Consider the following 12,417-nt stretch of genomic DNA (forward strand, 5'->3'; position numbering starts at 1 on the left):
CTCACTATTTTATTCTAAACTTGGGAAAATAAGTTATGGAAGAAATTGGCAAATGTTAAAAATTGTCAAGAAGATAACCTGATAAAATGTGCCCAAATTGCAAACTGTGCCTTCAAAAGTTTCCCACTATTGACAGTGCCCATATAAAATTTAAAAATGAGTTGTGTGGAAGGTGTGTGTGTCTGTATGTGAAGCTTCAACTTCTTTTTCCAAATGTATACATCATTTTCCTTTTTACTTATTTCTTCTTGGGGGGAGTGGGCAGGGATAAAACAGGGTTTCCCTGTGTAGTCTTGGCTGTCCTGGACTCACTCTGAGATCTGTCTGCCTCTGTCTCCCAATCACAGGAATTAAAGGTGTGCACCACCCAGCTGTAAACATCATTTTCAAAACCAAAAAGAAATTTTAGATGTCTACAGGGTTTCGTGTCATTTTCTAACCTATGTCAAAGGTGAGGCCACCAACAGGAACCACCTAACCAGAGAGTAGAGTTAAGAAAAGCAGGCCAGCAAAGGTGCTTGAGGACAGCTTGCACTTAGTCCAATCCCTAGAAACCCTGTGGCTCTAAGATCTATGCACACGGGTGCGCGTGCACGTACACCCACACACAGATGCTGTAGCGCGTGAGCTGACCGTCACACTCCCCCACAGCCCTCCCTCTTACACAAGTAAGGGTAATTTTAAAATGAAAGAAAGAAGGGCCCTGAGCTCAGTGGTTAGGAGCACTTCCTTCTCTTCCAGAGGTCCCAAGTTCAGTTCCCAACACCCATGCCCACAACTGCCTAAAACTACAGAGGGTTATTCAATGCCCTCCGGACCTCGGTTGGCATCTGCGCGCACGCATACGCTCACGCACACACACTTTTTTTAAGTGGGGAGGAACACAGAAAAACAAAATAAGTATGTGTATTTTGTCGTCTTCTGCAGGACATTTGTCCTGGAATGGTCTCTCTGGCACCAGTTCTAGCTTCCCTCCCTTTAACCCTAAATAACCCAAAGTTTCTTCAACAGATCCTGAAGCTAGGTCTCCGGGTGTTTCTGCCACACAACCCATCTTTAGACGTCACAGCTGCCAAAGGACGGACCTGAGGACCTGCCTTCGCCGTGTGCCCGCCGCCATAGTCACAGGAACCCTCCCCCTTGGAGGAGAAAGGGCTTTGCTGCCTCCAGGACGTCCAGCTTGGGGTCCAGCGAGCGGCCGAGCCCCTCCAGCACCATGATGGCGAACACAATGGAGGCAAAGTTGCTCTCGAGCTTTACCTGGAACAGAAAACAGCAGTTCTCCCCTGGCCTCGGGATTCAGCTGAGCATCCTGGACAACCATGTCACTGACCCCTGACCTCTCCTGTGCTGCCCATGAGATTCTACTGTGTACTACCTACCCTCTCCCCAGTCGGGGGGATACACTGGGGCTCCTGGTGGCACCCCACCTAAGCACCACTAACACAAGCCAGGGACAGCAAGGCAGGGGACATCTGGCTGTCTGGCTGGACCCCTTTCCAAGTCTTTAAATACATTTTTCTCTATGTAAGGGTAACAGCACTGACTACACAGACTGACAGATCCACGAACCCACTGGGCCTGCGTCACGAGATTAGAAATCTACAATCGATATGCAAAAGCAGCTTCGGAAAAGCAGGCCTACCCACTGCACTGCCCTGCGTCCTACCCACCCCTTCCCAACACTAACGGCATCTCACCTTGTGGGTCATCAGAAGCTTAAAAACACTGGAGAGGAGGCTGGAAACGTGAAGCTGGAAAACAGAAAAACCCAGTGGAATCCCAGGAGCGTTTCTTCCCCTTCAGGGCCCTGCCCTTCCCACTGCTCCACTGGCCCCTGCTCACACTCAAAAGGCCTTTGACAATACAGGCCCACCCCCATACAGGTCACAGATGCCTGCACCAGAAGCCACAGGGCCACGTCCACCCCATCCTCCTTACTTGTTCCCAAGTAAAGACTAGGGCGTAGCTCAACAGCACACAGAGGCTTGCCTGGTGCAGGCGCAACTCCACGCCTGGGTGTGTGCGTGAGATCCCTGATCGTCTGCATAAAACCAGTCAGTCACTCTGCATGGCCAGTCCCGCTAATGTAGGCCATCAACTTGACACAGACAGGCGCATTAGCAGAGGCTGAGTGCACCATGGGCTCTGGGTCAGGCCACACAAGGGACATCTCTGGGATGCTGCCTCCCCTGCATGCTGCAGCTGCAACCCTGCTAATTAAAGCAGGGGCTCTGCCAGCAAGGAGCCTGTGATGTCAGTCGGCCCTTTGAGTTTCTCAAGATGTGAGAACAAGGAAAGATTCTTTTTTTTAACCTGCCTTAAAACCTGCCAGGTGGTGGTGGTCCACGCCTTTCATCCCAGTACTTGGGAGGCAGAGGCAGGCGGACCTACGAGTTCCAGGCCAGCCTGGTCTACAGAGTGAATCCCAGGACAGCCCGGGATACACAGACCTGTCTCGAGGCCAACCCCAAAATACCTGCTCTCTGCGAGCTTCCCACAAAGAGGGCACTCCACTAAGCGCAGCTGTGCCAATGCCCGCGGTGCCTGCCTACCTTCTCCAGTGTGAGGGTGTTCTTCCTGGCCTGGGTCACCAGGGTAGCCATCTCAGCTTTGAACCTCTCCACATCCTCGCACTCATTGGCCCGGGCATGGTGCAGGATGAGCTCGGCTACTTTGTGACCCTGGAAGGCGCACGGAAGAGTGGCTTGCTGGGACAGAGCGAGACCCCGCGTGCTCTCGCCTGCTTTTTCTACCACCCCGTTCTTGTGGCTTTGCAGCGGCTACTATCCGCTAGGGGCTGGCTAGCAGGCCGAAGACTGGCAGCCAGCAGCCCCGCCCGGGCCACACCGGTTACTTCCAGTCAGGAAAGAGTTCTGATGCTTAAGTTCCGGTAAGCTAGGCTGGAGGGGCTGAGCTGTCCCAGTGCCTGTGATGAAGCCTTTTCTCTGGCCCATGAGACCCCTCCAATCAAAGTGCCCACAGTCTCCAGGGGCACTCAGCCCCTCCCTCCCTCACCTCCCACAGTGTGGCTGCAACAACCAAGCTCTCCCTGCCGTGGCTGTGACTCTTGTCCCTCACACCAATCTGGACAGAGGAAGATGGCCCCCGCCTACACTGCATCCCCGTGTTTAAGCAGGTGGCACACCTCACCCTGGGTTCAGGCCACAGCTATCGTCAGCGAGCGCCTTCAAAAAGCTAAGCAAGGGCGGCATCTCAGGGTGGGCGGGCGTTGCACGTCTTTAATCCCAGCACCCGGGAGGCAGAGGCAGAAGTCTCTGTGACTTCCAGACCAGCCTGCTAGCCTACATAGCAATTTCCATGCCAGCCAGGGCTATAAAATGAGACCCTGAGACCCTGTTTCAAAAAAACAAGCAAATAAAAAGGCCCCTTTTCAGCATTTGTCACAGGAGACCCCTCTCCCCGTGCAGTCACAAGAGTCGTCCTATCCTCTTTTCTATGAGGCCTCATCTGGACCCCACGTAACACAGTCCGTCCACTTCGTTTGGACTGCCAAAGTTGGCGTTCTCTATAATTGAAGCCCCAGAGTGTGTGGGGGAAGCCACTGATGTCCCCACACCACAGACTCCACGCTCTCTATGCTGCAGATCCTTCCTATCCTTTGCAGCAAAGAGACACTCACTGTTTGATCAAAAAGCTAGTGTAGCCAGTGAGCAGCTCGGCGGCTAAGGGTGCTTGCCGCATAAGCCTGAGTGAGGCCCCGCCCGAGTTCAGTCCCTGGAAAGCAGGGCTAAAGGGCAGAGCCGCCTCCCCAGGGCCCTGAGCATGTCCTCCACCCATCCCTGCACACTGTGCCTATGCTTACCTGCACCCCACACACACATCACACACAAAAGCAATAAATAGGGCCAACTCCAGTTGGTCTCACCTGCCCCAGGGCTACAGCCAGGAAAACTGCCCGGAAATTCCTCAGGTCTGAAGCCTGCAACTCTGCCACAATGCCAGCATCCAACAGCACCAGGCGCAGTGGGCACAGGGCAGGTGCCGTGGAAGCCACCAGTGTGTCGCTGACGTTCACCTGCTGCTGGTGAGTCTCCAGGCTTGGGGACAATCCATCAGCACCCTGGACCAGGATGTTCCCGGGGTGAAGGTCTCCGTGCACGAAGTTATCCACAAATATCTGGAAGAGACTGCACTAGTCAGGTCTGGGCCAGCCCTGCCACCCTAGGGCCACCGGGGCCCCTGCAGAAAGTTTTAGGGGACAGCGGGCTGCCAGGGCCAAGCTGAAGAGGTGGCCATCCCACAAAGGCCCCACCGCCAGACAGGAATCTGGCCAAGTCAGAGGCTTGGTTTGGGTTCCTTTTGTTTGGTTTGGGTTTTAATTTTATGGCACAGCCTGGCCCTCAACGTCTGAAAGATACTCCTGCCTCCACCACTAGAGAGCTAGAATTACAAGGGCAGAGGCTCAAGGTGCTGCCCCAACTGTCCCGCCCTGTCCCCACCTGGGCAGACCACACACAGCTCAAACGCCTGCCTCCCATGCCTGAAGTGTCTGACAGCTTGGCTTCCATACCCTGGGCAGCCCTTCCACGCTCCACAGCAGCAGTTTCAAACCTCCCCATCTCGCTGGCATCCACCTCACCTCAGCTCTTGACACTCCCCCACCCCCGCCAGGAGGCAACAAACCCTGGATGCCCCTACACTCACTTCCCCAGGCTTCCCAATGCATTGTGCTGTCCGTCCTATATGCCCCAAGTGTTTGGGAGCATCCATAGCCTTTTTTTTACACACCAGATACATCCCAGGCCCGTTTCTAACAGCTAGGTGTGTCACCACGCAGAGCAGGCATTCCCTGGTGGCTAAAGGTGCCACTGAGACCCCGGCTGCAGCCTGGAGGAAGACACAGGCCTCTTGATGAGGCCACTGCCTGCTACTCATCTCCACTCATCTTGATGTCCAGGCGCCAGATAGAAAAGCTCGCCGAGGGCTTCCGAGATGAGGGCCCAAATATATTACAGAATCGACATCGGCCCAGTGAGGCATTACACTTGGGCCGCAGCCCTGTAGTCCCAGAATCTGGGAGGTGGAGAAAGTAGGATCGGCTACATAGCGAGTTCAAGCCCAGTCCTGGCTAAATGAGACCCTGCCTCAGAAGAGAAAAAAAGAAACTCCTATTTGCCTCTGGGCCCCTGCCCAACAGTACCCACCCCCCGGCCTCGCCTCATCCCTCCAGCCTAACTCCACACTGAGGTCTGTGGCCGTGACTAGCTCATCTCTCTGCCTCACGTTTTTCCACTGCCCGCACCAGGATTGAAGAGTGGCTTTTAAAATCCATTAAGGGGCCAGAGAGATGGTTCAGTACGTAAAGGTGCTTGCCACCAAGCCTGACCACTAGAGTTTGACCCACAGGATCTATCTACCTGATGGACAGAGAGAACTGACTCCTACAAATTGTCTGTCCTTTGACTCCCATACACACACCACATGGCATACTCATGTACACTAACTAAAAATTGGGGCAGGTGTGGTGGCGCACACCTTCAATCCCAGAACTCGGGAGGCGGAGGCTCTCCACCTGCAGCTCCCGGCTCTGCTCGTGACCTGAGCCTTGGCACCCAGATGGGTCTCAGCACTTTCAAGTGGTGAGTGAACCTCAACGCCCGGGACCCCAAGCTCACCATCTTCAGAAGCATGTTGATGCCCAGCTGTGCGATCTTCCTCTTCAGGTGTGCGGGGGTTCCTGCCTGCTGGTAACTGGACACTGGGACACTCTCCTTAAAGACAGCAGGGGCACAGCTCCAATCCTGCTGCTCACCTAGGACCCCACAAACCCGTCACTGACACACTGCTTTTAATCTATTCCTATTCCCTCCATGTACTTCTCAAAAGAAGTGCCCAACGGCTTGCAGCCATTGACTCTGCCACTAACAGGAAAAGGATGTGAGAGGCCACGGGCAAAGGCGGGAGCAGATGCTGAGAGGGAGCCAAGAGCGAGGCATGATGGCGGTGCAAGCCTGCGACCCCAGCCATGGGTAAGTGGAGCAGAAAAAGGAGAATGAGCAACCAGCGAGTCAACACCTGGTTCAGTGTGTCAAGGCCCCACTGAGATGGAGCGTAGAAAAAAAGCCCAGAGCCTAACAGGCTCAGAGGACCCGGCTAGGAAGTAGGTCCTTGGATGTCATTACCATTTCCTAGTGAGACAGGTCTAAGGGACAGCTTGCCGAGCACGTCCTGGGTGTCACATGTGTTTTCATTCAATGTGTCACTTACTCCTGGGACAGTGCCATGAGGTTACCGGCGGACAAGTCAGCCAAGTGGGTTTTCAGTTCTAACAAGTCTGAGGCTGCCTGCGGCTCTCCAGACCGCTCCGCTCCACTCCATCTCTTCCTCCGGCTTTTCCCAGAGTTTGTGTGTATGGCAGGTTGGCTTTTTGAAGTGCCAGGAAAGGACCCCAGGGCCTTGCACCTACTGGCCAAGCCCTCTAATGTTCTCCGTCCTCTCCCAGTTTTACAGACACAAACCATACCCTCTCTCCAGCACGAAGCCCCTGTGGGAATGGCCAGTCCTTACTTCGTATGTTTCCACCAGTATGTCCCGAGAAACGAGGGGGTGCAGCGGGGTAGGGAACTTCACAGACGCCATGTTCTCGAAGTTGTGCTGAAAGTGTTCTAGATTCCGCGCTTCATAACGCAGGTCTGTCTGCAGAGACGGAGAGGAAAGAGGAGTCAGTGTGGGCATGGGGAGCACCTCTAAGAACCCAGGGGACCCGGTCAGCAAGGTTCCCTTCCCTCTGTCCTCACCAGCGTCCCCGGCCACCAGGGACCTCAGAGGAGACACACCAGCTAGCTCGAAGCTGCCCAAAGGGCGGAAACATCCACTAAGGCAGACATCGGATCCCCTGGTAGGATCTGGGCCCCCTTCCCAGCAGCCAATGGATGCCCATCTGACCTTATAGCTCCTTTTAGTGCCCCAGCGCCCAATAAGCCAAGCTGCCTTGCCTTCTCTTTCCGCTATGATCAATGGGTTACAGCCATGCCCACATGGCCGTGGCCCCCCAACGCGCTGGCGCAACTGCACAGCTGAATGCCTGACCCCATTTTAACGGTAATAGATTCCCCAACTTTTCTCCTAATCTGTCTGATTATATCCATGTCAGGTGAATGGTGCCTGCCGTCCACACTCTTAAAAAAAAAAAAAAAAAAAAAATCTCCAGATGGTGGTGGTACACACCTTTTAGTCCCAACACTTGGGAGGCAGAGACAGGTAGATCTCTGTGAACTCCAGGCCGTTTATTTTGTATGTATAAGTATTTTGTGTGCATATATGTAAGTTCACCACATGCATGCCTGCCGCCCACAGAGAAGGTGGAATTACACAGGTCGCCTGTGGGTGGATCCTCTCCAAGAGCAGCCAGTGCTCTTAACCACTGAGCCGGCTCTCCAGCCCTGGAATCCCTGCTCTTCAGAATGACATCCAGGTGGGTCACAGTTTACCTTCCTCTACCATCCCATACGGCCTGACACCACCCCCCCCCCCCCGGGAGAGCAGTAACTGTGACGTAACTTCACAAACGCTCAGACGCGGACTCTTAGGCGCACACACCTGGCCTGCAATGTGCTGCAACGGTCAGTCAGGGCTACCTGGGGAGGTCGGTTATAGCAAAGGGGTAAAATATGGGGGTGTGAGCTTCAGGCCACCCTGACGTCTGCCTGTCAGGCTTTTAATGGGAGCTGAAGCTCAGAAGGCAGGTGAAGCCAAAATGAAAAGACAGTGGTTAGACTAGGAGCTATTTTCTGTTTTAGTTGCCTTTTCTCCAAACTTGCAATATTCGAGGGCAGAAAGCCAAGCTCTGAATGTCATGCCTCTCCTCCATACACACACACCTCTCCGTCCTCCACAAATTCCTACCTGGAATCCTAGCCGCCAACAATGGTATAGATAACCAAGTGGAACTTTGCAGAGTGATTAGGTCCTGAAATTGCAACTCTATACTGTCTTTATACAAGAGGCCTGAGACCCTAGCCCCTCCTACCATGGAAGACATCGAGGAACCAGAATCTCTCTTGACGCCAGGCTTAGTCTTTGGAACTCCTGGTAAAAATTCACTAATGTTCTAGTTATCTCAACAGCCTAGACACTTTCTTAATTGTCAGTTTTTTGTTTTTTGAAATAGGACCTCGCTGCCTGGAACTTACTTGGATTCAGCTGGACTTGAACTTACAGACATCCCTCTGCCTCCACCTCCTGAGTGCTGGGATTACAGGCCTAAGCCACCACGCTAGGTACCCAAATACTTTCTAAACATCAAAATGAGGTTCTGGGACTTAAAAATCTTCAACCAGCAGATATAAATGAAGTTTTGGTACATAGCTTCAGAAACCCTGGCCAAAACTAAGCCACTCAGTAGGGAGCCAGCACACTTTTGAAGACTTAGGCACCTTCAACATAAGTTTACCAAGTCTGGCTACTTACACAAATGCCCTCAAGAGTCCCCAGCAGGGAAGAGATATGTATCTACTCAATTAGCTCTAAAAACAAAGCAGGACAAAGATAAGGAGTCTTCTCGCCCTGGAGGTCAGCCTCTGCTGGTGAGGGAGTCAATGTGGCCCATTTAGTTTCATTTTGCCCTGAGGCACAAAGGGAGACTGCATTTCCTAAGAGCTCTCCGAGTTCCATGGAGTTCTGGTTAGCAGGCTGGAAGAAATGCTTCCCACTTCCTGGCCTGCCCATAAAAATCTCTTACATCTTCCACGTAGGCTCCATTCCACACTGACCATGTTGGAGATGGTAATAGGGGTCAAGAGGGATGGATAAGGACATTTTTATTCTGTATCACAAGACATACCTGTATTCTATCTGTATTGCAAAAAGGAATCTCTATGTCCAGTTAGTCACAGCGTAACAGGTACCCATGTCATCTGCTTGCTATGAGATACCGTGTTCCCCAACTCTGCTCAGATGACCCTGGGGAAGCATGAGGTTGATAACTGTGGACACTACATGGATGGTGTTTCTAGAACCACCCAGCTCACATACCCAGAGAATGAGGAAGAGCATGAGCCTCAAATCTACAGCCAACCGACTGACTAGAGGGGCTAGACTGAATTCCAGAATGTTTCCCCACTCCCGGCCCACCTATAAAGCCTGATAGCTGCAGAAAGCATGTATGGCCGGTCCTTTGTTAAAGAAGCTAACCTACGGCCTTCTCTAAACAAAGCGCAACTTAACTATTCCATTCTGGACCAGTGAAATGGCTCAGTGGAAAACATGTGGTGCTGTGGTTAATCCCAGTCTCAAGGCCCCACTCTGTGGAGGGAAGCGACTCCTCGGAAGCGTCCTCTGACCTACGCGCACACGCCTACCCACCTCCACGTTCCCACACAAGAATAAACAAATGTAAAGTCAAAAGCTGTCAAGGTCCAGTTTTTGTCTGTATGCACTGGTCTCTGGCAGCACAGGCTCTGGTTTCTCAGGTGTAACGGCAGTGACAATCTTGTAAAGAACGGGTCCTAAAACTACTGCAAAGGAGAGGTCCCTCTTCCCTGGGGTCACCTGAATATAAGCAGGAAGCAGTCTGACCGTGTGGCGCTGGGCCATTCTTTGTCTCCTCGGCTAGCATTACCCACCCTGACTAACAGATCATGTTCCGGACGACATACTGGGAAATAACCTACCTATTTACCTGTTCACAAGCAACTACTATGGTAGGTGCTATTTACAACTGAGACAAGGAGTCACACCTGTTGGACCATGAGCTTCTCAAATTCCTCCACAATCTCAGGCAAGCTAAGCCATTTGACTCCCGGGAGAAGCCCCAGGGTGTGGCTGCCCATCTTCATCAGCAGTAAATCCATGTACACCTGAGTGAGCAGGCCAGGGTGTAACACCTGCCAGAAAGAAACACGGACAAGACAGGGAATCAGGAGAAAACGTTTTACCCTACCGGCATTTCCCACCCTCAAAAGGACCAGAGTGCTTCCCCTCAAAACAAAGCCAACTAACCCAATACCCACGATGCTCTTGGGTGGTGGCCCCTCTTCTCCAGAAGTAGCAAAATCCAAATAGTTTCCCCCTCCCTCGGACTATTCATACCACAACTCTCTAAAGTCAAGGGATGAAAGCAGGCGGAGCTGTGGAGGATCACACCCTGGATCCCAGCACACCGGAGGCAGAGGCAGGCAGATCTCTTCTGTCTACCACAGAGAGATCCAGGACCACCAAGGGGGTTACTTAGTAAGACTCTACCTCAAAAGGGTGGGGGAGAGGACTTGAGCCTGGAGGCCTAGTAGCACCTGTGATCCCTTATTCTACCTGGGAAGGGGAGAATCATGGGTTCAAGACCTGTCTGGGGCAACTAACTTAGCAAGGCCTCGTCTCTTAGCAAGGCCTCGTCTCCATCGGAAAAGAGCAGAGCAGCACAATATAGCTCAGTGGCCTAGCATGTGTGAACAAAACCTGAAGATTCCACCCTGAGTTCGATCTTCACTAACACACACACAAAGACAGAGAAAGAAATGAAACAGCCTGCATTTAACAGGCATTGGCTGAGGTTGAGTGAGCAGCCCTAATTCATAACTCAACAAGCTTCAAAATCTGAAACTTTTTAAGGACTGACTTAATCCAAGTGAAAAATTCCAAACCTAACCTCGGGTTTTTGCCATAGCAAAGTTTCACTAAAGATATTGCAAGAAATCACTTGTAGCCCGCATGAATAAGGGGTATGTTTGTATGCAATGTCAATGCATTTCACATCTCACTTGGGTCCTACACCAGCACAGCTCATTACGGACATGTAAGGTAAGGCGCACCAGACTGGGTTTCGGAGAGCACTCACCTTCACTGCCACGGGGATGAGGTGGTCTGACTTAGGCGGACGGCCAGGAACCTGAGATGTGCCCACTTCTGATCTAACGGGGTTAGGGAAAAGCAGCTTTGCTAGAAACGCTTCGTCGGCAAGGTTTTCCGAAGGCTTACACTCCTTCGCAAAGGGCGCTCTCTGCATCCGGACTGCCTGGGTTGCTGAGGACAGCTGTGGGACAGAGGGTCCCCCAAGTCTCCAGAGTCTGTCCTTCTCCAGCAAGGTAGTGCTGGCGAACGCTTTGTACACTTGCGCCACACAACCTGAGCCCACAGGCTCCTGCGTATCAAAAGAGAGGAGGCTGCCCCAATCCTCCCCAAAGGCCTGCTGGAGTAAGCTCTCCGTGTGGGCCCAGGGGTGGGGGGCCACCTGGACATGCAGTTTGGAGAACTGGGCACAGAAAGCCTCTGAAAAGAGATCGTGCCGGGTGCTGGCCCATTGGCCCAATTTGATGTATGTTGGGCCTGAGGTCTCCGTGGCTTTCAAAAGCAGATGGAACCAGAGGGTGGAGAGGCCGGGAGCCAGGTAGGTGAGAGGGTACAACAAGAGCAGGGGGAAGAACTTGGCCAAGAGGACGCCAGCGCGGAGCCCTAGGCGGAGGCCCAGGAAGACGCGGCCCAGAGGCCCGGCTTGGGGCTCTCCCTCCCGTCCGTTGTCAGCCAGGTCGCTCCAGCGGCTCTTTCTCCGGCACAAGCTGCTGCCAGGCGCCCCCTCTCCAGCATCCCCGTGGGCTGAGACACATCTGGGCAGAGTACCCAGCAGAAACCAGCATAGTCTGGCACTGCGAGAGCATCGCAGCGGCCTGGCAAGGCCGAGTTCCTCCCTGAGCTCAAAGCACCTGAAGTGTGGCAAGCAGACCCGGAGGGACAGGCGCCAGAGGGTCGCCATCCTCCGCGGCGCCCGGCCTCGGCTGCTTGCTCCGCGGCGCCCGGCTTCGGCTGCTTGCGCTCTGCCTAAGGACCAGCCATTCGCGGAGATGCTCCGGGCGAGGCGGGGGTGGGCGGCCGCCTAAGCGGGGTGCGGTGCGGTCAGCACGCGCAGGCTCGTCCGGCTCCAGGTCGCAGGGCGCCGGCGGTGGAGACCGGACCCGTGGCCGGCCTGCAGCGGGCGGCGGGGCCCAGGCGCACGGGCCGCGCACCCAACCGCTCCGGGGCCAGCGCCGAGCCCGAGCCGCAGCCGGGGCCCCAGCCCGGGAGAGCGCGCCGCCGCCCGCCGCTTCCGGCACCTGCGTCCGCCCTCTCCGCCCCGGACACGCTCCTTAAAGGGACCGCGACGCGAACCCGGGCCGGGACGCGCGGGGCCCCCGCAGGGATTTAACGCAAAACGCAGTCGCACCCTCTGAGACCCGCTTTTGCCTCCCGACCTCTGCTTTCCCGTGGTGAGAAGCCTGCAAGTGGGAAACCGCGCGATGGGTTGCAGGGGCTCCTGCGGGCTCTTCAGCCGCTCGCGTGCATCCCGGGTTCTTGAATCCCGGGCTAGGCTGACTTAGACGTGGTGCTCAGACCTTAGGGAATGGCGTATACATTTCACTAGTACTTACTGAACCCCGTCACCCGCTCTCGAGTTGAATCCAATATTTATTGGGCCATCATAATCTG

General features: G+C 54.1%; 1 protein-coding gene across 3 annotated transcripts; it reads right to left on the bottom strand.

Moving 5' to 3' along the window:
- Positions 1-888: 888 nt before the first annotated feature.
- Positions 889-11,889, bottom strand: Adck2 (aarF domain containing kinase 2). 3 transcript variants are annotated; one of them, XM_051174621.1, is made up of 8 exons: positions 10,796-11,889; positions 9,702-9,848; positions 6,532-6,660; positions 5,640-5,735; positions 4,040-4,141; positions 2,556-2,684; positions 1,701-1,754; positions 889-1,260 (listed from the first exon to the last, which is right to left on the bottom strand). In XM_051174621.1, exons 1-8 carry the CDS (start codon positions 11,705-11,707, stop codon positions 1,123-1,125), a joined length of 1,707 nt encoding a protein of 568 aa, XP_051030578.1. In that variant the 5' UTR covers positions 11,708-11,889; the 3' UTR covers positions 889-1,122. The 3 variants fall into 3 exon arrangements, with proteins under 3 accessions (XP_051030578.1, XP_051030576.1, XP_051030577.1); XM_051174619.1 differs by having other exon boundaries at positions 3,890-4,141; positions 10,796-11,887; XM_051174620.1 differs by lacking the exon at positions 9,702-9,848 and having other exon boundaries at positions 3,890-4,141; positions 10,796-11,888.
- Positions 11,890-12,417: the final 528 nt, after the last annotated feature.

Source organism: Phodopus roborovskii, unplaced genomic scaffold (genome assembly GCF_943737965.1).
Source record: "Phodopus roborovskii unplaced genomic scaffold, PHOROB, whole genome shotgun sequence".
Lineage (NCBI taxonomy): Eukaryota > Metazoa > Chordata > Mammalia > Rodentia > Cricetidae > Phodopus > Phodopus roborovskii.